The 23,112-nt window shown below is 40.1% G+C and overlaps 1 protein-coding gene across 1 annotated transcript; it reads right to left on the bottom strand.

The window, feature by feature from the left end:
• Nucleotides 1-1,087: 1,087 nt before the first annotated feature.
• TMEM243 (transmembrane protein 243) lies at nucleotides 1,088-20,828 on the bottom strand. The gene is made up of 4 exons (XM_081287889.1): nucleotides 20,338-20,828; nucleotides 3,275-3,325; nucleotides 2,036-2,140; nucleotides 1,088-1,227 (listed from the first exon to the last, which is right to left on the bottom strand). Exons 1-4 carry the CDS (start codon nucleotides 20,413-20,415, stop codon nucleotides 1,105-1,107), a joined length of 357 nt encoding a protein of 118 aa, XP_081144015.1. The 5' UTR covers nucleotides 20,416-20,828; the 3' UTR covers nucleotides 1,088-1,104.
• Nucleotides 20,829-23,112: the final 2,284 nt, after the last annotated feature.

Raw genomic sequence — 23,112 nt, 5'->3', positions numbered from 1 at the left:
TTTCAGAGAAGTCATATCAACATGGTCTAGAGCTATCAGTGACCTTCTTCAAAAAGATTAAATAGTATTGAGCCTTGACCAGCATAAAATACGGAGACCTAAGATAATTGTGTTGTGGTTACTTTTGGTTAACCCATTGCTGGCAGTGGGAGCTGGTTCAGGCAGGGTAAAGAGGACAGCATTAGAGTCAAGAAAATTCACTACAGGTTTTTTATTACTTTTAAAGGGAATATGGGTAAGAGTAGTAAACAACCCACTGGTAACTAGCAGTTTTCACCCCCTCATCAGAAACCACTGTTATTAGTTTACAGAGTTAGCACTTTGAAGTAAAATTAAACCAAATATGGAAAGAGATAATATCCCCAATACCATGACTGTTTATTACATGTTTTATGACATAGACTATCCAGAAAATATTTGAGGGGGCATCAGAGTTTGCCATTCACTTAGTGCACTAGCTGTTGGAGGTACAATATGACTGCTCCCTCTCCAGCAATTTTTAAAAACAAAATAAAATTTGCTTCTGTAACAAAAGGAAATAAATCAAGAGTCATTCCTACTAGAGAAGGGTTAAGCCAAAACTAGCCTCTAGGGCTTTAATGAATATGACCCCTATAGAAAAGTCACAAAAAAAACTTGTATAAATTATTTTATTTATTATTAGATCTTCACAATCAAAGTTGTCTTTTCACTGTCTGTGTTTTGTTAACGTGAAATTGTAGTTATAAGCAAAAGTTGGTTGCCTAGGGAACAATAATTGTATATTCAGTTTAACAGAAATAAAAGAATATTTGTCTTAAAATGCAAGACTTTGAGCGTTTGCCATGCAATTGTAAAAAATAATAATAATTTCAAAGTGAAAAGTACTTGTGCTGTATGAACTTTTAAGTTTTGGAATGTTTTAAGTGCAACATCAGCTCCTTAAAGAAAAAGCAATGAGATCTATGATATGTCTCCCTTTCAAGAGGGAATTTAAATTTACAATTAACATGAAAATCATGTATCAGACTTCTGTAGAAGATTCTTCAGCATATATCCAACATTTATTCACTGTCCTAATGTATAGTTTTGAAGAGTCCTGGTAAGTATTTCTCCTTGGCAGCCTCACCTTCCCACATCATGGAAGTACAGGTTCGCACATATACATAACATGATGATAGAAAATATGATATAGTAAATTAGATTTCTAAATTTCGGTTCTAAGTCTCCTTGTCGATACCAGTAGATCTAAAAGAAGAATTAAATAAAAATTAAAGTAATAGCCACTGGGCCAACTGTTAAAATTTAAATTACAAAATTGTTTTTCCACCAATTTAACCAGTGAGACAGTCTTCTCTTAGCCTACATCAATTGTATGTATTTAGATAAAACTACTCAATGTTAGTCACTCAAGGCTTCAAGCCAGGGGAGACACTTAGCAACTGAGTCACATGTTCGTTCGTTCGTTCGTTGGTTCAGAGATGGTCTCACTAATTTGCTGAGAATCTTGCTGGCTTTAACTTGTGATCCTCCTGTCCCGGACAGGCATGCCTAACTGTTTTTAAAGGTTTACTGTTTTGTTTCAGTTTTTCAAGGGTCATGAAACCACTACCAACTACTGAACAAATACTGAAGAGCCATTGTGGAGGGAAGCACAGAGATTAAAATATGTTATTAGAAATAAATCCAGAATGCTATCCCTTCCATTAGAAGTATTTCTCAAAGCCTGTTGGGCCCTGAATGTAGCCCTTGAGTAAAGATAAGTAAAGTATATCAAAGTTTTTTAGCTACTAATTTCACTAATTTCCTTCACTTTTTAGCTATCTTAAGAACACAAAATTTCCCTTTAGAGTTCCAATTGTGGGACTTCTGAGTAAAAACTAATGTGCAATTAATAATTGGGACTTCTGGCATCTTGATGCAGAAACTAATGAGGACGAGTCGGGAGGTGGTATTAGACAGAACTTTTATATAGACACAGGGCTGGGAATCTATTCTAAGCACTGCAACATTAGGCCCTCAAGAATACTTCATTTAAATTCTAAATAGTACTCACAAGTATGCAGGCAGTAATACTACTCAAAGAGATGCAGACAGCAAAAAATATATTCAATGGTTTGGGAGGTAGTTGAGGGAAAACAAAAGCACTGATCAGCGTTACCTGTGTGGAGAGAAATTATATAAAGCCTTAGAATTAATTCTAAGATTTGGTAAGGGGTGTAAGTCAGAAGTAGAACACCTGTTCAGCATAATTGAGGCCCTAGATTCAAATATAAGCATCACAAAAAAGGAAAAAAAAAAAGATGACTTATTAAGATCAAATCTAGACAAGGTAACGATAATAGAAGAAGCTTCACATTATAAAATTATTTCTACCCACCATGTTTGATTTCTGGAATGTCAATACAATATTTTATAAAGTATTTGTATATATGTTCAAATTCTTATAATAATTCCTCCTTTTCTATCCTTTTCCTTGCTTATGAAAGATCAGTAAAACTAGCTAATCTCTATTAGAAATCATTTAAACAAACCCTATTCCCAGAACTAATGACTGTACTGGTAAAAATGCTGACCTTCTTATTCTGAATACTCACTCCTACCAAAAATGAAGAATATAATCAAAGCTGGTTTTACTTTCACTATGAAAAATACTAAAAGGTGGGTTCCTAAAACCCATTTCTGTCTCTATCCCATTCTTTTTATTAAGAAGTCATGAAAAAAACACTTAAGGTTAATAAGTGAAAATATACCTAAAAAATATCACTATCCAACTATAAAAATATACCTTTATTTTATTTTATTATATAGTACCCTAGTTTTATTATACAAAGTGGAAAATCACTATATTATATACTAACCAAATCTTTTTAAACTTACCCAGTGATGAAAATCACTATATTATATACTAACCAAATCTTTTTAAACTTACCCAGTGATAATTAAGATATTAACAGAAATAGGGAGTTACCATGGCTTACATTTGAAGGAAGTTGATAGTAGCCACTGACATTTTTACAAACTTACTAGGCAAGGAACCACTGGCAAATTCATTTGATTTGTACTATTTCTTGTATTCAACTGGGGAATTGAGGATGAAAATCAAATTAGTTGCATCAGTTGCCAATTTGAAGTTTTGTAGTAAAGTTGAAAGCATGAACACTTAACATACTCATGTATTAGCTCTGAAAGTTGTTTTGTTGTTGTCTTTTTTTTTTTTTAATTGAACCATAATACTAAAGTTTTCAGAACTTTGGCTGAGAGCCTGAATGAGGCACAAAATAAAGATACTTACTAGAATCAATAAGGATGTTAAGCTGCCAACAACTAAATTGATGATTCGGTCCTGAAAGAGAAAAGAGATTATGAGCCATATGACTTGGATTCCCAGCACTCTCACAATGATACAAATCAGGCCTTCGGGGTGGTTTAAAATGAAAATACTTCTATATATTTACACTTGCCAGACAAGGCAAGGTGTTCTGAGCCATAGGAATGGAAAAGGTACTTTGGAAAAATCAGGCCAACGAAGGAGGTTTTTTGAAAGGTTGAGAAATTTACACTAGAATCTTGAAGACTGCAAAGAACTGAATGGGAAAGGAGGTTTACAAATAATCTTGTGCTGTTGGAAATAGTATAGGGAGGACAGAGTGCTGGAATTGTCAGGCCAGAGCCAGAAAATTACCAGAAACTAGATATTTCATCTACAAAGAGTATGGGTTTTTTTGTTTTGTTTTGTACTGGGGATTGAACCTAGGACCACTTGAGACAGGTCTGGTTAAATGCCAAGGCTGCCTTAAACTTGTGATCCTCCTGCCACTGAGCTTATAGGCGTGTGCCACTGTGCCTAGCTTCCATTGAGTTTTCTTGTCTCTTTCAACCCCACCCCAACTCTACAGAATGTCTGCAAAAACTTGTGATCCAATTCTAATCCTAATCCAATCCTAATGAATTTACAGGTTAACCAACCCAGTTTGTCCCACTGTCAGATGTGGAATACCTATAAAAAACATAATATTGTATAATATCGTTCTAGATTATGATTTGCAGTCTATTTTAAAGCACCTGTGTCAATTTCATTGACATAGTCACAGAATTGAAAACTTTGTCTGAGCAGGGAACATAATATGCAATGTGAGCGGCCAATAAACACCTCAGATGGGAAGGATCACACAGCAGCAAACTGAACCCTCATTTCCAAGTTGTCTGCTTTTAAAGATAAGAATCCAAAGAAGTTAAGAGAGTCCAGCAGGCAACACTGAAAGGGGAAGTATATGTAAGAAACATGTATTGGTTGTGCCTGATCTAACCAAGGACCAACCACAACATGGCCACTGCAATTTGAAGGTTACCAGACAAAACTAATTCCATCCATAGCCTCATTATTCAGACTAATCCCACCTGGAGTCTGAAATTATGACCCTCTGTTAAGGATAGATCTAGGGCAATTCACTTATTACTACATAAGGTATGTGTATATAAATGTGTTTAATAAAAAATGTGTATTAAAATTAAATAAATGAACCCCACTGCTTCTGCCTTGTGAAAAAGGTTCAACTACATTTTCTTCATGTTTATTCCAAGAATCTGCTCTCATCTCTACAAAAGCTAAGTAGGAGTTGCAAAAGTTTACAAAGTCTGCTCTTTCACCAGTAGTAGCCAGGGAACAGGTTCAGGTAAGAGGTAGCTAAGAAGAGGAATCACTGATTTTCAAATGTTACAGCAACTTGTCTATCAGGATCAAAACAAGGGGAAAAATAATAGTGAAGGGACGGTAACTATCTTAACTTTCACATATCTTCTCAAAAATTTTGGAATGAAATGGTAATGTCTATTTTATAGGTGACAAAACAGGTTCATCAAAATTTATATCTTGCCCAGTGTCTCATATTATAAATAGTAATGGAAATAAAATTCAATGTCAGGCCTGCTTTCCCCCAACAGAGAAGATCCCATTTATACTCTGCTGGATGAGCAACTACTGGTCTAGACAAAAGAAGTCAAATGGCAGATGACATCTCAAAGACTATTAGCAAAGCATCCTGGTAGCCTATTAAGAATGAAGATTTCTGCATATGTGGGGTTTTTTTCCAGATTATTGATTAACCATATAAGCATAACGTTTTAAACATTCCTATGAAAATGTATTTAAGTTAATATTTTCCTGCCTGCCTTTTAGACAGCCACTGAAGAGAACTGCAAGTAATTTTCATGAATATCAGTTATTATACTGATGTAATGGTAGTGGTTCCTTGGGGCTCCCAAGATGAAGGGAACTACTTAGACATGGTAGAAGTGTTTCTCACAAAATGTTCTTATTCCAAGCAAAAGCCTATTAACATATCCATGAACCCAGGTCAAACTTTGGGAGATATCCCATTTCTAATGCTATCTTCTAAACTCTCCCTACTGCAAGTGTGGTATATGGACCAGCAGCACTGACCTCACTGAGAGCCTGTTAGAAGTACAAAATCTTGGACCTTGCCCCAGACCTAATGAATCAGAATCTACAATTTAATGAGATCTAGTAAAATGTGTATGCACACTTAAGAAGCATTGTTCAGAGTCTTCAAATGAACTACTTTGAGTGAACTATTATTAAATTCAAATCACAGGGTGGAGACCCTTCCTTGGACCAGAGATTATTTTTAATTAGCAAGCTCTTCCAGCTCCCAATTTCCAAGAACATTAGAGAATAATTCAAAAGTTAGGTAATTAACATTTCACAGGAGAGTTCTGGGATCAATATATTTCAAATTAGAACTAGAGTTTGTTTATGGACATTTCTATTTCTCCAACTCTTAATTCTGTTTCTACTACCTGTTATATGGTTTATAATTTTATTTTTACCCTAGCTCCATCTACCAAAACTGTTATCCCCTCCCAGAGTTTTAAATCTTTTACTATTACTTAATGCCCTATGTAGGCCAGACAGGAGCAAGATCAGCCTGGATTCTTACCTGCTGAGAGGAAAAGGATAAGGATTTAGAATATCCCTCTCAAAAAACAAAATATTCAACAGAGTTTTCATTAATACTTCATGTACACTGTAATACATGAACATAAAATACATACTCATGTACATATATGTATTATTTTGAGAAGGATTCTATATATTACTTTGTAAGTTATTCATTTAAACATTAGTGTATGCTAGATAAAACCATCTCCACTCTCCAGAAATTTATACTATCCAGAGTTCAGGAGGCCACTAAGGAAAAAGGGAGAAAGGAATGTTGGTAAATCAGGGAGAGACTACCAGAGAAAAGTCAACCAAGGACTGGCAAATCAGAAGGAAAGGTGGTTCACTAAGAGGAATTCCACAAAGACCCAGGGAAGAACAAAAGCACTGCTGTTACAAAAAAAAAAAGGAACAAATGGAAATAGATGGGCAAACTTCATGAGCTGAATAAGAAATGGGAGAGGACTGGGGATGTGGCTCAAGTGGTAGTGCGCTCGCTTGGCATGTGTGCGGCCCGGGTTCAATCCTCAGCACAACATGAAAACAAAGATGTCATGCCCGCCGAAAACTAAAAAAATAAATATTAAAATTCTCTCTCTTCAAAAAAAAGAAAAAGAAGTGGGAGACAATGTACCCTGAAGAGATCTTCCTGAACCCAAAGGAATCACATCATTGTTTTCCTCCAAAGAAAGGAGAAAAAGATGATAGGCATATGCAAATAGTTTATATTTGTATTTGAGATGGTAGAAAATTACCCTGCAGCAGCTTGGGAGGCTGACACAGAAGAATTGCGAGTTCAAGGCCCACTTCAGCAATGTCGAGGTGCAGTGAGACCTGTCTCTCAATAAAATACAAAATAGGGCTAGGGATGTGGCTCAGTGGCCAAGTGCCCCTAAATTCAATCCCCCCACCCCACCCCCCCGCAATGAAAACAAAGAAAATTACCCTGTAAAGCAAGTAAGCAACACATTATCTCCATTTATCATTGTGTGACTGCAAAATGCAAGCCTAGTGAGCAGATCACAAGAATTCTTAGACAGTGGATGTGGGCCCTGAAATTAAGAATATTCTCATCCCATTATGCCACTGGCTAGCTGTATGACCTCAAGTGGATCCCCTAACCATCTATCAGATTAGAAAATTAGGCTAAAGTATGTCTTGTCCTTTTCAGTTCTAATAATTTACAGTTCCAAAGAGTAGGCCTAACCTACTTCCTTGGTTATCAAAAAATAGGGAAGCCCCCAATCTTGCCTGGTCAGTCACTGGCCAGCAATTTTATATAAGACAGAATCCCAAACTTATTCCAGAAGCTCAGGTAGTAATGATCACTCAGAGGAAATTGATGTCAATAACCAAAAGCCAGCATCTGTCTTTAATTTTAAGGATACAACTCTAGTATTCTAGAGTTTAGAATGCTATAAATACCTTGTTCAACCTTCCATTTCCATGGCAATTCATGTTTTGCCTAGTCCCCAAACGGATTTGAAGGGCACGTGCTAAATATAAGAAAACCCTAACCCATTTAAGCAACAATAAAAAGATGAGGCCAAAATTTCAAAAGAGGTTTGGAGAATGTAAGAAAGGAATAAAAATTATTTGTGGTCAACAGTGGTCAAAAAATATTAAATGGGAAATTTCAGATCTAAATAATTTGTTAAGTTTTAAATTGTACACCATTCTGAGTAGCATGATGAAATCTCAACACTGTCCAGCCCTGTCCTGGGAAGACCTGTATCATCCCTTCGTCCACCATATCCATAGTTAGTCACCTTAGTCACTTAGTCGCCATATCAATCAACAGATTGTTGCAGCATTGCAGTATTTGTATTAAAGCAACCCTTATTTTATCTAATAATGATCCCAAAGTACAAGAGTAGTGATGCTAGCAATTCAGATGTGCTAAAGAGAAGCCATAAAGTGTTTCCTTTAAATGAAAATGTGAAAGTTCCTTACTTGATGGAAAAACTGTATGCTGAGGTTGCTCGGATCTATAGTAAGAAAGAATCTGTTACCTGAAATTATGAAGAAGGAAATTAAGGCTAGTTTTGCTGTTATATCTCAGACAGTAAAAGTCACAGTGCAAGATAAATGTTTAAAATGGAAAAGATGCTAAATTAATAGGTTCACAATTTCCAGCATCTCCTATGGAAAAAGGAGGATACTGTACTAAGATTCCTGGCAGCAAGGTGGGAAATTCAATGGGGTTTTAAATTCTAGCTAATAAAAGTAACCATGCTGGATCACTAGAGGAGGCAAACTTCTGGCTCTGAAAAGAATTTGTTGTATAAGTCTGTATAAAAATACAGGGATACAGGAAATAGGTATTTTGTATAGTCGTTTCTTATACTGGTCCACAAGAAAGGCTGTGTCAGTTCTGTCACAAGAGAATGTGTCCTCTATGCTATAAGATGGGCATGCAACGGCACAGCAGAAGCTGTGGCCAGGTCTTGCAACCCAAGGTCATGCTTTTGCCAGCCACAGAGGCCCAACACCCTCACAGGTGCTTCTAGGAATAGGCTCTTTTGATTCCAAGGAAATATCAATAGAAAACCATGAGAATCTCTGGGGTCCAGGTTCTCTTAGCCTAAGTACAAGGCCAATCAGTTACTTTCTGATAGAATAGGACCAAGGCATCACAGCTCTGAACTCCAGCAAAACATACATCCAGCTGGAGGCCTCATCCTTCGACAACGCTCAACCCTTGTAGGAAGGAACAAAGCAAAACTGAAGGCTGCTGCAGAAAAGAAAAATCCTAGATGGACAATGCCACTAACACATTTCCTTCCATTCTCTTGAGGGAGAAGGTGTGGTCAGATAGAGAACTCTGTTTTCGGCGTTCAAATTTTCTGTGTAGCTCCATAAAAGTCCTCCTTGGTATCACAGCCCTATCTAGAGCCACATCCCTCCCCAGGTGCTCTCACTCCTACCTAGGTCATCTCCCAAATGTCTTCCATCCACATCACCTCTAACACCTGTTCCAAGTGAGCAAACTGCATCATGGACTACTAGAGTTCTCCCATGCCCTGACTTTCCCCTCCTGCCCATCTCTAAATGTTCTCCCCCAGGAACCCATGCTCCTAAGGACTTTTCCCAGGGCTCATTGAGCCAGGAAGTACTGGAAAGACAGGGCATTTCCAGTTCCCAAAGCCAGCCTCAGCAATTTCAGTAATATCCTCCACTTCTAAAATGTATGGCTCTGGGCATTCTCTTACCAACTTTTTCCTTTCCTCTTCTCAGTTACCTCAATTTCAGCATCTGTTATCCCTCTTCCTCCAATCTTCTATTCTTCCCTCACTCCTCTACTGCCCTCCAGTCTGGCCTTCGCCCACATTCACTGACTGCTACATCAAAGCTCTGATTTGAGGGCCTCCTAAACAATCTCTGACCATGATGCAGCAATTTCTGCAAGGCACAGAAGACTCCTCGGTGGATATATTCATCTGCTGTAATGACTTTCTTTGAAGATCCAGCCCCAAGTCACCTACAAGCCCCCAATCATTTCTGGGCAATGTTTCTAAGCCTTGTTCTGATTATTTTTAAACTGTCCTAACCATAAATGCTACTTTTGGAAGAGTCAAGACCATGTCTTCCTTTTTCACTCTCATATTCTGGGGGTCACTGCATATGGCAGAAGTTCAACCCTGATGCTGCTCTTTCTAAGCTTGCACCCTGACACAAGCTCATATCCACCTAGAAGAAGGAGAGCCTTATTCTAATTCAAAGCCAAGCCACATGCCTACGGAGGCTGCAACTACCTCGAGTGGAAATACCTTCTGATTGGACAAAGATGCCACTGTACCCATCTGCTAGCCACAATGTCCAACACATTTCATACGATCAAATACTAGTTAAAGGAACAAACTAACTGGGAGAGTTCATATGGATAGATCCATGGTTTCTATCCTTAGTTGGGCCTTCATATGTCTCCACGGCCTTTTGAGTTGTCAGCCTCTGACTCTTCAGAAAGTGGTTTGAAGCTCCACCTCTCCTCCATCTCCCCATTCCACTCCTGATGTCTCAGGACAGTAGACATTCCTTCAAAACAACACACCAAGAAAGAAAGGAGGCTACCAGGCATGGTAGTGCATGCCTGTAATCCCAGCAACTGGGAAGACTGGAGGCAAGAGGATTGTGAATTCAAGGCCAGACTCAGAAACTTAGTGAGGCTCTAAGCAACTCAGCAAAACCTGTCTTAAAATAAAAGATAAAAAAGGGCTAGGGATGTAGGTCAGTGGTTAAGCACCCCTGAGTTCAATCCCTAGTACAAAAAAAAAGAAAGAAAGAAAAGAAAAGCAATTAGGGCTGGGGATGTGGCTCAAGCGGAAGCGTGCTCGCCTGGCATGCGTGCAGCCCGGGTTCAATCCTCAGCACCACATACAAACAAAGATGTTGTGTCCACTGAGAACTAAAAAATAAATATTAAAAAAAATTCTCTCTCTCTTTCTTTAAAAAAAAAAGAAAAAGAAAAGCAATGAGAGGAAGCCCTTCCTCATCAATGTCCATCCTTCCAGCCTAAAAAGAATCCAAAAGTGACCTGCTTCTTCCCATACCCTTGCTCAGTTCACCAATTCTATTCTTACCTCCATTGAATCTCTCCCTCATGGAGGCCATCTCTGACCCAAAAATCTCAAGTCCCTCCAACGTCAGAAGGGCCCTCCATCTATCATGTTTCCCTCTTAGATGTTAAGCATTCATTTTCTTTCTACTTGCTAAGCAGTAAGAAGAAAATAAAACAGGGTAGATGAAGGTAGAGATGGGGAGCTATGTAAAAAAGGGAGATGAAGCTGGATGCAGTGATATACACTCATAATCCCATTCATGAAGTATTCTGAGGCAGGAGGATCCCAGGTTTGAGGCCAGCCTTGGCAACTTAGCAAGATCGTATCTCAAAATTTTAAAAATAAGCCAGGTACTAATGGAAGAAAAAGTAGGCCCAAATCTCCATCATGTCAGATTCAGCCCCAACTTCAAAACACCAAAAAAACAAATAACCCAATCAATAAATGGGCCAAGGACCTGAAGAGACACTTCTCAGAAGATGATGTACAATCAATCAACAAATACATGAAAAAATGTTCATCATTTCTAGCAATTATCTCACTCCAGTCAGAATGGCAGCTATCAAGAATACAAACAACAATAAGTGTTGACGAGGATGTGGGGAAAAAGGCACACTCATACATTGCTGGTGGGACTGCAAATTGGTGCAGTCAATCTGGAAAGCAGTATGGAGATTCCTTGGAAAACTGGGAATGGAACCACCATTTGACCCAGCTATCCCACTTCTTGGTTTATACCCAAAGGACTTAAAAACAGCATATTACAGGGACACAGCCATATCAATGTTTATAGTAGCACAATTCACAATAGCTAAATTATGGAACCAACCTAGATACCCTTCAGTAGATGAATGGATAAGGAAACTTTGGTATATATATACAATGGAATATTACTCAGCATTAAAAGAGAATCAAATTCATGGCATTTGCAGATAAATCCCAAAAAACCAAAGGCCAAATGTTTTCTTTGATATGAGGATGCTGACTCCTAATAGTGATGGTAGGGAACATGGGAGGAACAGAGGAACTTTAGATAGGGCAAAGGGGGAGGGAGGGGAAAGGAGGAGTAAGGGGATAGGAATGATGGTGGAATGAGTTAGATAGACATCCTTACCCTAAGTACATGTTTGAAGACACGAATAGTGTGAAAATACTTTGTGTACAATCAGTGATTTGTTGTGCTCTATATGTGTAATATGAATTGAATTGCATTCTACCATCATGTATAACAAATTAGAATAATTTAATTTTTTTAAAAAATACATTCAATTTTAAAAAATAAATAAGTAAATAAGCTGGGTGTGGTGGTGTATGCCTGCCATCTCAGTAACTGGGGAGGTTGAGGCAGGAGGATTGATTGCAAGTTTGAGGCCAGCCTCAGCAAAGTATTGAGGCCCTAAGAAACTCAGTGAGACCCTGTCTTAAAATAAAAAATAAAAAGGCTTGAGGACATGACTCAGTGGTTAAGTACCCTGTGAGAATGCAATTCCCTGGTACCAAAAAAATTTAAAAAAAATAAAATAAAAACACTGGTGTTGTAGCTCAGTGGTAAAGTACCCCTAGGTTCAACCCCCAATACCCCCCCAAAAAATAAGTGGGGTCAAGTCCTGGGGATGTAGATCAGTGTCAGAGCATATGCAAGGCCCTGGGTTCAATTCCTAGTAATTGCAAAAAAATAAAAGGAATTCTCCCTGGGGATATAAAAATTGAGCAGGAAATTTGTAGGAAAAAGCCATGAGACATACAAGGATCTAAGAGAAGTGTATTGCAGACAAGCTAGGACAGGAAGTTCAAAGTCCCTGACTGAAGCAGGAATGAGGTTGTCAAATTGTCCCATGCTGTAAATAATGCTGTCCCCTCCAGAATTCTTACTGAATTTAATCCCCAATGTATTTAAGAGCTATGGCCTTGGGAGGTGATTAAGTCAGAAGAGTTCTGCTTTCATGGGTGGGATTAGCACCCTTATAAAAAAAAAAGTCTTCAGGTTGAAGGGAGTGCTCTCTTTCATCCATCCCTTCTACCATGTACAGATAGCATTCCTCCCATCGGAACAAGGAAACAAGGCACCACTTTGCAAGCAGTCCTCACCAGATACAAATCCTGCTGACACCTTGATCTGGGACATACCAGCCTCTACAACGGAGAAAATAAATTTCTGTTTTCTATAAATTACCCAGTGTGTAGTATTTTGTTACAGCAGCACAAATGTACTAAGACAAAAGAACAAAAAGAAAGCCAGGATGACTAAAGTTTATTATGCAACAAAGAAAAACAAAGATTTATTGAATACCTTTCTATCTCCCCCATAGTAGATATGCTCCATGAGAAAAGATATATTACCCAGCACCTAGCCTATTTCCTAGGATGAACTTAATAACTGAATAAAAGCATATATATAGCCAGGAGCAGTGGTGCACTCCTGTGATCCAGCAACTTGAGAGGCTGAGGCAGGAAAGGTCACAAATTCAAGGACCCTGAGCTAACTTATTGAGACCCTGTCAAAATAAAAATAAGGGCTGGGGTATAGCTCTGTAGCAGAGGCAGATCACCCCTGGGTTTAATCTCCATTATCACAAAGAAAAAAAGAATAATATATGCATGCAAACTCAACAACCTTCCATGTCCAGAGCAGTCAAGGATCTAACAGCAGCCCGGTTGAGGGTCTAATCACAAACCAGCAAAATTCAAATCTTCAAAAAGGAAAACTCAATAGACCATCAATTTCAGAGCCAAGTCTCAGTTTAATTTTTTTTTTATACAATATTGTCTTACACACTCATTCACAATCCTCTGACCATTCCACCCTAACTCTAGGCTCTAATCACAAGGGAAAACTCACATTCCTTCACATCCTACACTTTCCTGCTCACAGCCCCTTAGACTCAAAGCTACACCCCATGCTTGGTATTCCCTGTCACCTCCTCCTATCAAAAATCAGTCCTCTGATTTGACACCCTTGTAGAACTATTACTTCCATGTTCCCTGGCACATTGTTCATTCTCTGTGAAAGGGCTCCATCCCATTTTATATTCTATACTCACTTATCTTCCATATTCCACACATTCTTCAGGTCTCTGTATTAAATCCCAAAGGGTACGAATTCCAAGATGTACCTAGACTGAAGCATCCAGATCCTTGAGCCACTGATAATTTTGCCTCTGAACTTTTGAATTTCTCAAACTTAAGGATTCTGATATCACAAATAAAAAGTTGATTCTTCAAAAAATGACTTTCCGTACCAAATCAGAGGAAAAGTTCATGTCAAAAAAGTTCTAGAGATGGCCCAGTGAGAATAATATATACATTGAGATGTGAAGTGTGGAAGGGGTTTTCTCTTTTTTTTTTTTTTTAAATCCAGCTGCAGCAAGAAACAGGAGGCCCTGTCTAAGGTTTAAATTTGGTTCCTCCAGAGCTGTATGGCTTTTCCCAAACAGGAGCTTCCCTTAGAGAGTCACCAAAGACAACCAGAGGGACTGTATCTGCATGTGTGAAGATCAAAGACATCTTCCCTTACAGGCTAATTCTAGGGCATAGTGAATTCTGCTCATTGGTACAACTGTTCTGAGACTTGCCAAAGAATACTGAACTCTGAACATTGCCCAAAGCAGAGATGCATGAGAAAGGGTTTACAAGAATGCAGGCACACCCACCTTTTACAACTCCCCCACTCTGAACTTTCTCAAACACAGGACCTTCACTGCTATATCTGGACCTGAACACCAATTTTTCCCTCATTTATATCTACTATATCCCCTTATTTCACAGATTCATATTTTTAAAAAAATTTTTTTAGTCGTAGTTGGACGCAATACCTTCATTTTATTCATTTATTTTTATGTGGTGCTGAGGATCAAACCCAGCGCCTCGCACGTGCTAGGCAAGTGCTCTGCCACTGGGCCACAGCCCCAGCCCCAGATTCACATTTTGAAACCTCTTTCAGTTGTAGATATTTTTGTATATTTATTCTATCAGATTCTCCTCACAGAAATACACGTTTACTTTAAGTATCATATTTATGGAAATCAGATCAGAGTAAAAACAGAGAACAAACCTACCCAACATGTTTACAGGGAAACTGATCCCTAGAGTTGGTATCCTCAGGAAGCACCCTAATTTGATGTTCTCTGAGCTTCAGAATGGGAGGCAGAGCACAAAGACTGAGGTGGGAGCCTGACCTGCCAGTGGCCTTGGGTAAGTCACTTAACTTTTAAGTCTTTTAGTTTCTATTTTTATACAATGGTCTAACATCCAGGGTTGCTTTAAAGATTAGGAAATAAAACATTTGAAGCCCCTGCAACAGAGCACTATCATCTATTGAATAGTAAAGCTAATATGGTATTAGTATTATTTTTACCATGTCTAATGGGGAGTATTACAGTGGGAGCTGAGCTGACCCCATACCCTGGCCCCAATTTCTAGAGCAGCCCCAATTTTAATATATTCCATCACTCCCAGAGGGACATTCAGGTTTGTCATTTGGCAGCCCAGAAAATGTAATAGTTTTATCTATACAATTCGTAACTGACCATAAGGAAAAAAATGACACAATTCAGTAGACCCAGCCAATTATCACATACCAGCAAAATTCAAATCTTCAAAAAGGAAAACTTAGTAGACCGCCAACTTCAGAGACAAGTTTCAGTTTAATTTTTTTTATACAATATTGTCTTACACACTCATTCACTATTACCCTCTTTGCTATACATATATAGCTCAGCAGGAAAAGGAGAGACAGTGATGATTTAAATTGTATGAGTACTTGAAATGCCCCTTCCTGTTTTGATAGCCAGTATACTTAGGTTTCTGAACATCAGCTTTTGTCTTCTGTTGCTTTAGAACATCCAAAGAATGTAGGTTACTTTTTGATGATGCTAACCAATTTCTAATGAACCAATTATTTAGCACAAGAAATTAAAAGTGATTTGGCAGGCTGGATGAAAGAAGACAACTGTTTCCAGTCTCTCAGGTGACTAGCTCTCCTCAGAAGAAGAGAAGAGCTAGAAGCTCTGTCAAGAGAGAAGCTAGAAGTCTGCACTGTTTGAAGGATAGCCTTGGGGGCTCTGGGCAGGGAGGGGACTGGCAAGCACATATACAGCAATTGTTTGACTAGTTCTACAGTTCATGAGAAGACTTTTGTTTTTTTCCATTTTTATTCACTTGCTTACTTATTGGAGAAAGGGGGAATGCAGGAAAAGGTTTTTGCTCTGAGCCTCAAGGTCTACTAGATTGCCCCTTTGTAAAGTTCTTCCCTTCCTGGTGTTATCTTCTGGGAAGTTCTGCTGATATACCTCCTCACAGTCACTTACTTCACACATCACATCTAAGAAGGGATAATGGGACTAGAACTGTTACCACCCTTGTTGGATGATCAATCACTTATTTTGTGATCAGTGAACATCAAAAGAACAGGCCGGTCTACAAACTGGTTTAACTACATCCAACAGGGAGTGTTCTTTCTTTTCCCATTTACACTAGCTAGAAAATTTTGCATTCTCTCCCAAACAGAACCACTCTCACCCTCCCTCCTAGGTTCACTAATCTGGATTGGCTGAAACTGATTTTGGATGTGTTGGCAGCCAACTCCAGAAATGAAGACTGAGTCTCACAAGCCCTGAGAATAACTTAATGCCCTTCTCTTACATGGACAGGAGGGGGCCACTGCCCCAAGTGTGTTGTCTTAAAGCAAACTTAAAAGACAGCTATGGACACAAGAGGGAGGAATAGCTCCAGTTCACAATGGAGAGAAGAGAGGATGAAAGAGGAAGGAGATTCTAGAGCAAAAAGTGTTCTATAGAAACTTCTTGTAAATGTTCCTGCAGGGAGAAGCTGTGCTGAAGCCAAAAAGATCATACCACCAAAATATCTGAGAACTACTAACAATTCATCCTGGCCAACTAGAGTTACAGTGGAAATCAGCATATTAAAGCTTCTCAAAATCCCACAGAGAAGAAAAACATTTCACAAACATAACTACAGGACCAGCATAACTAGTAATTCACTTGTTTTTTGAATAGAACTATTCAAAATAGTAGTACTGGCCCTATGTGGCTACTTATGAGCATCTGAATTGTGGCTAATTTAAATTTAAATGAGCTATGAATGTAAAATACATACTGGATTTCAAAGGGTTAGTACAAAAAAAAGTAAAAATATCTCAATTTTTGTATTTTTGTATTGATTATATGTTGAAATAATGAATATATATGGGTTATAGTTATTAAAATCAATTTCATCTGTGTACTTTTTTAAAAGGTTAAATCTAAATTACATATATGGCTACCATTATATTTCTATTGGCTAGTGCTCATTTAGAAAATGCTAAGCTACAACACAGGTTTAGAAAACTTTGGATATTTCTTTTCTTTTTTTTCCCACCCCAAGAGATTTATTGTCAGTAGTATGGAGCAAAACGACAAGGCTCTCCCTCTGAGGAGAGCAGCCTGGATACTTCTTATTATCTTGATTTCTTTGCCATATTTGTTTTTCATCTGAAAGAGATGTACTATAGCACAGAACTTAGGAAGTATTTAAGACATGAAAAAAGCATCTGGACACATGACCAGGATTTATTGCAATACATAATTCCAAAGATATCAAGGAATGAGGGATATGTTTCTTACAAAAGACGAACACTTTTCCCTTTTGTCAATAACCCCTAAGATATTTATTTAACAACAGAAAACTATTTTACTTTGCCTTTCACTCCACAGCTCAATCTGTAAAGCTATTCCTAAACATCATATTGAAGAATGAATAAATTTATAGTGTTTCGGTTACTGAAATCACTATGTGCGCTCAGTATAGGTGAAGAAACAAGTCCTTTCAAGGCTTGATGACAAAGGTACTTACTGTTCAAGGCCCATTGTTATGTATTTATTGTTCAGTAGTAGATTCCAGTATTTTTCACCATGTAACTTAGAGCAAACCACTTCACCCCTATTACCTACAGATTGGCAATAGGAACATGAATGCCTATAGTGTTTTGAGAAACATGTGGCTCAGGCTGCATAAGTAAGACACTGTTTACTCCACTTTCAACTCATAAGATAGTAGGCAAAATACAACCAGAGAACTAGCTGTGTGACTGAACAAATAACCCTCTACAGTTCTACTTCCTTAGTTGTACAATAGAAATAACATCTATCTTATGAGAAGGAATCTGATGAAAACAAAAGGAAAGCTGAATGCCCAGTGTGTTACTTAGCACTGAGGAAACACAAACTCCTCTCCAGACTCTGCTCTTTGGTCTCAGTCTCCACTACCCTAAAGTTAATAGCTGCACCAAAATTGACAGACTATATATTGTAAGTTGTTATAGCAAGAAAGGTTTTTTTAAATATATATTTTTAATTTTAGGTGAACATAAAACCTTTATTTTAGTTTTTGTGTGGTGCCAAGGATCAAACCCAGTGCCTCATGCATGCTAGGCAAGCGCTCTACCACTGAGTCACAATCCCAGCCCATAAGCAAGAAAGATTTCTAAAAGCTCAGAAAATCTGTCAGACAATTACAGGAAGTGGGCTTTGCAAAACCCTCCCGGATATTCCTCAGAGTAGAGGTTCACTATTAACAGGTTTCCATTGTAAAGTGGTTATTGTGTCCAATTTCCTGGCACCTAAAAGACAGCAAGCTGGGGATGCCCACATACAAGGGCCAGTGATGGGTTTTTCAGGGTACCCAAGAATCCCCCAGTTCCAGCAGTTACTATTCTCCATAGGAATGGCTCCACTGCACTGTGGTTTACCCTTTGAATATATATATATATATTTTTAATATGTTGCTGAGAACTGAATCCAGGGCCTCACACGTACTAGGCAAGCACTCTATAGGTGAGCCACAACCCCAGCCATTAACCTTTGAATATTGAGGCTCCATTCCTGTGCCTTGCCCACCCAAGGCCCTCAAATAAAATTTTCATTTGACATTAACAAAGATAGATGCTTCTCCTCCTTTAGATTGGTATCCCAATTTATTAGAAATATATTTTCATCCACCTCAGACCTGGGATCTCTTTGCTTTCTCCATTCTGTGGAATTTCTCTATATCCAATGACTGTCAGCCTCACAGAGTGAGCTAAGAGGATCAATTTTGAAAGATCTGGAATTATATATTATTTATTCTTAACTTTTTCTTTCAGAGTAGATGATTCTATTTTAATACCCTAAAGTTGCATAAGTAATGCAGGAGATATATATGCTTGGACTAAATAAGTATACAATAAACAAGAGAGATATCTGGAAGAATTAATGTTTTAGATGGATTTCAAATGGATCATAGGCAACAAGAAATTTAGGCACTGGATATTTCAGCCTTGGCTTTTCAGAAAATGTCAATATTTCTCAGTATCTATATTGTTGTTCTGGATTGTTTTGTTAGAGGGGTCTCACTACATTCCCCAAGCTGGTCTAGAACTCCTGAGCTTCAATGATCCTCAGGCCTCAGCCCCTCAAGTGATAGTATTATAGCTGCACACCACCTGCCAGGCTTCTAAGTGTCTATGTAAATCTACACGTCCATTACCAAGTCATCTACCTCTGTACTACAGGGCCTAATGGGGTTAAAAAAGGTCAGAGATCTGAATCATCCAGACTCCCAATCTATGTGCAAAAGTATATGCAGGAGATAATGAACCCACTTTGGGGGACAGCTGGACAGACTTCCCATATAAAAGCACCAGTTTCTTCTCTGTATCCCTAATGTGTCCCCTCTGTGCCCCTCATGGCCCAGATTCAATCACATTACATTTGTTCACATATTTCCCCCATCTAACTGGGTTCTTTGAAACCCAAGGACCAAGCACATTAACCAATACTCAGTAACATTTGTAGAAGTAGGAACATCTACTGGCCTGGAGCTAACTGTCTGGAATTACGAAAAGCCACAAGGTCCATCTTCCTGGAGATCAAGCTTAAAACGTTTTCTCACTAAAACTGTAAGATGAAGCAAATCCATATGGAGTTTAAAAAATAGTCTTTTAATAGTGGCAGGCTGACAGCTTCCAAATTCAGGACTGTGTCCCTGAATGCCAAGGATACAAGTGCCTTATTGTTTGTGGTAGAGGGACCCTGCCAAAGCTAAGATATCCAGGAATCTGGATTCTCCAAGTGCCTTAACTTTTAAGAAGCTGACAGCACTTTATCCAGGGGTCAAAGACCACAAATGCCACTTGTAGATGGGGGTGAGGCCCGCGGGTGAACTGGCTAACATTGCCCAAACTACTCAGAAAGTTAATGCTGAGTACAGGAAGAGAGCTCTCATCACATGCTAGCCCAGAACATTACATAACTAAACTTTTTGAAAGGTGTTAAACTTAAAAGCCTACCTATTCTTCTTTGGGCCCTGGGACCCTTTGATCACTTCCTGGAACGGAGGCCATCACTAAAGACACCCTCTTTTTACGCCTCTCTCCACAGCAGTAAGCCCTTAGGGGCACTACATAAACAGGAATCAGAAGCACCTCTCCTGGGCGCTATCCATGGGCACTTCCAGCGCACACCTGCAGCCTCCAGGAGGTCAGAACTCCAGATGGAGGTGCGGTTGTGCAACCACCACCTCAAACTCTCTCCAGAGAGGGCTCCCGCACTACAGCGAAAGGCTTCCAAAGGCCCAGAACTTTCTGAACTTTTCTCCACCCCCAACTTCAAGGCTCTTGGCCAACTCCGTCCAAGAGCAGGGCGAGTGGCAGGGCAAACATCCTGAGAGGGAAGCTGGACTGCAGGACCGGCTCTCCAACTACAAGTGCCTCCGGGGCCGCTGAAGGACCGGGACTCTGGAGGGCCGAAGGACAGGGCACACAGAGACACGTACTCCCCGCCCGGGGACAAGGTCCACACTCACCTTGGCCGACGTCTCCCCGAACAGAGGTCTGTTGTCCAGGCCACTGGTGCCGTAGGTCCTGGTAGGAAAGTCCTCCATTTTGGGGCTTCTTCACTCGTCCCGAGCCTCTCAAAAGCCAGCCCGCATGACTCGGTCCACGACTCCAAACACCTTCTCCTCAGGACGCACGCATGGCGGCAAGCCCTGGCGTCCGGGAAGTCCCCTAGGAGGCGGCGGGTAGCGCTCACTCCCGGGGGACGCGGCCGCGCCGCCCGAGCGCCGCCGTCCTCCTCATCCTGAGCAGCTGCCGCAGGAAGTGGGAGGAAACAAACACCGCTTGGCCGACTCTCCGCGGGACGCCCCGCCCGGGCAGCTCCCACTTCCCCAAATCTCGGCTCTCTGCCCCGGCGCCGCTCGCCGCCGGTGGCGGGCGGCAGGCGAGCCCGGCTCCCCGTCCCACCCAGCCCCGCGTCTCTACAGCTCCCGGGTTTTCCAGATGGTCTAGTCAGCGCGTATACCTTCGTGCTCACGGGGGTAGTTCTCATGGGAGAGCGCTAGGAGCCCCTCAGCGAGCCCGCTGCGCCCCTCAGTCCCGGAGCGGCGAGAGGGGAAGTTGCCGAGCACAGCCGAGCGCTCCGCACACCCCTCCCGCAGCGCGAGGACTCGGGACGCGGCCGCGCCAAGCGACTGGGATCCCCTCGCCTGGGCGGCCGCTACCCGGGGCCGGCCGCGCGCGCCGCAGGAGCACCCGCCTGACCCCGCACACCGTAGCTGCCCTCCCGCGCCCGCAGGCCAAACCTCGGCGTCCCGGGCCGCCCCCGGGACCGCAAGTCCCCGGTCCACGCCCCCGTCGGGATCCGGCGCCGCAGCTAGCAAGGAGGCGGACTGGCCGCGTGGGGGAGGAAGAGCCTTTCAGCGCGGCGGCGAGCGGACGCACCGGCCCAGCGCAGCGCTGCGGGTCTGCTCTCAGCTTTCCCGGCTCGGACCCGCGGCCACTGTCGCAAACAGGCCCGGCCCGCCCCGTTCACGTCACCACCGAGGCGGCCAATCCCGCAGGCAGTGGCGCCGCATTGGCTGCGGAGCTTTATTTCTAGAGGTGCCAGTTTATCCTCCGCGGGGCGGCCAGTCTCCACGGCTACACATTTCTCAGCCTCTTAGTAATTAGCGTCAGCGCGATCCACGTGGGTGAAGCGCGTTTCCGAAGATAGCCTGCATTTGGCCGCAAGCATCTTAAAAACAATCGGCCTGCTTTAACCACTCCAGACCGCGCAACTAACACAGTCATTGGCAGTTTGTGTTGCTTGTATTTTTGTCTTGCGTTATTCTGTGGAAAGGATTCTAGATTATTTCCAGAAACAGTCAGGAGGTACTAGGGCTTTGACTGTCTGCTCATTCTGCCAGGGATGGTGGCTGACTGAGCATGTTTACTGCCACAGAGCCAGAGCTCCACGTTGTCAATATCTCCTTCGGTTCTTAGGCCATAGAGAATTGATCAGGCCCTTAAAAGTAACATAGCTTCGCTATACATTTGGAGTCATTTATACATATTCAGAAACACAGCCATGCTGAATTCTCTGGACACTATACAATGCCTAGATTGAAAAGAGCTCTACAAATGTTTGTGTTTAGGGATAGTCTGAGTTGGAACATTGTAGCCAGACACCACTTAGAATCAAAACCCATGATTCCAGTTTAGGACCAGGATGGACCAAGAACCACATAAAATTTGCAACCCTGAGTAGAATTAGGGATGAAGAATATTTGATCTATCAGTTACATATTTTACAAATGATTTGTTTATTCAGTACTTTTTGTCAGAAGAGCAATGCTACACAATCCTGCACTCCGTTCTATTAAAAGGTCAATTGGTTTCACAACTAATAATTTACATTTAGCCACAGTTAACAAAATACTTTTGAGAATCTATTATATACCAGAAAAGTATCAGAATAATAAAGTGATCAAGATGAGTTTGAGCAATAATCCTGAAAGACACAATCTTGAATGCCGTAATCCCAAATGTTGAAATACAGAAAGATCAAAATCTCTAAAGCCTAAAATCCTGAAAGATCAAAAACCTGAAAATATAATTCTGGAAAAAGATAATTTTAAAAGTGATTTAAAATTCACATTTAGAAAAATTATTGGAGTAACAAAAAGAATAGAACACTTCATAGGCAAATTTACACAATAAAATAGGCAATGATAGCACACATAATTTTTCAATTATATGCACTCAGGCTATCCTAACAATAAGTATATACTAATGACAGTTCCATGGGTACAGTTATAAGCAGACATATTCATAAAGAAATAGGTCAAAAAGCAAAATGTATGAGTGTATCGCTATTGTTAACAATCGTGTGCACCCAGCTTTATAACTGGTCATCTGAAATACCTCGTAAGACAACCTACATCTTTTATTTATTTTTAATTAATTTTTTATTTATACATGACAGCAAAATGCATCACAATTCATATTACACATATACAACACATTTTTTTCATCTCTGAACAATCTACGTCTTTTAATGGGATCAATCAAACATTGATTGTGTATGCAATTATTCAAAGACCCAAGATTTCAAGAATTTTATCTTTAACAAAAAATGCAGATGTTCAAAAAGAAATATCTTCATTTATTCAGGAAGTTTCAATATTGTAACAGTGCATTTGTTACTAAAAAATGCATAATATCTCTAAAATTCTTTATACTCTTTATACCTCCAACATTGACAATGATGTGAAAATGAAATACAGAACACAGCGAATTACAAAAGCAAATAATGCCGACAA

Source organism: Spermophilus citellus (assembly GCF_964194105.1).
Source record: "Spermophilus citellus genome assembly, chromosome: 3".
Lineage (NCBI taxonomy): Eukaryota > Metazoa > Chordata > Mammalia > Rodentia > Sciuridae > Spermophilus > Spermophilus citellus.
The sequence above is the reverse complement of the archived record's forward strand: the minus strand, read 5'-3'. Positions and strand labels throughout refer to the sequence as shown.

What these genes read in the sequence shown, in the direction of transcription:
- TMEM243 (XM_081287889.1), bottom strand. Translation starts at nt 20,415, where the DNA reads ATGGAGGACTTTCCTACCAGGACCTACGGCACCAGTGGCCTGGACAAC. An exon ending in TAACATCCTTATTGATTCTA is followed by an intron (nt 2,141 to 3,274) that starts GTAAGTATCTTT and finishes CTCTCCACACAG; the next exon opens with GTAACGCTGATCAGTGCTTT. An exon ending in GTATTACTGCCTGCATACTT is followed by an intron (nt 1,228 to 2,035) that starts GTGAGTACTATT and finishes TTCTTCTTTTAG; the next exon opens with ATCTACTGGTATCGACAAGG.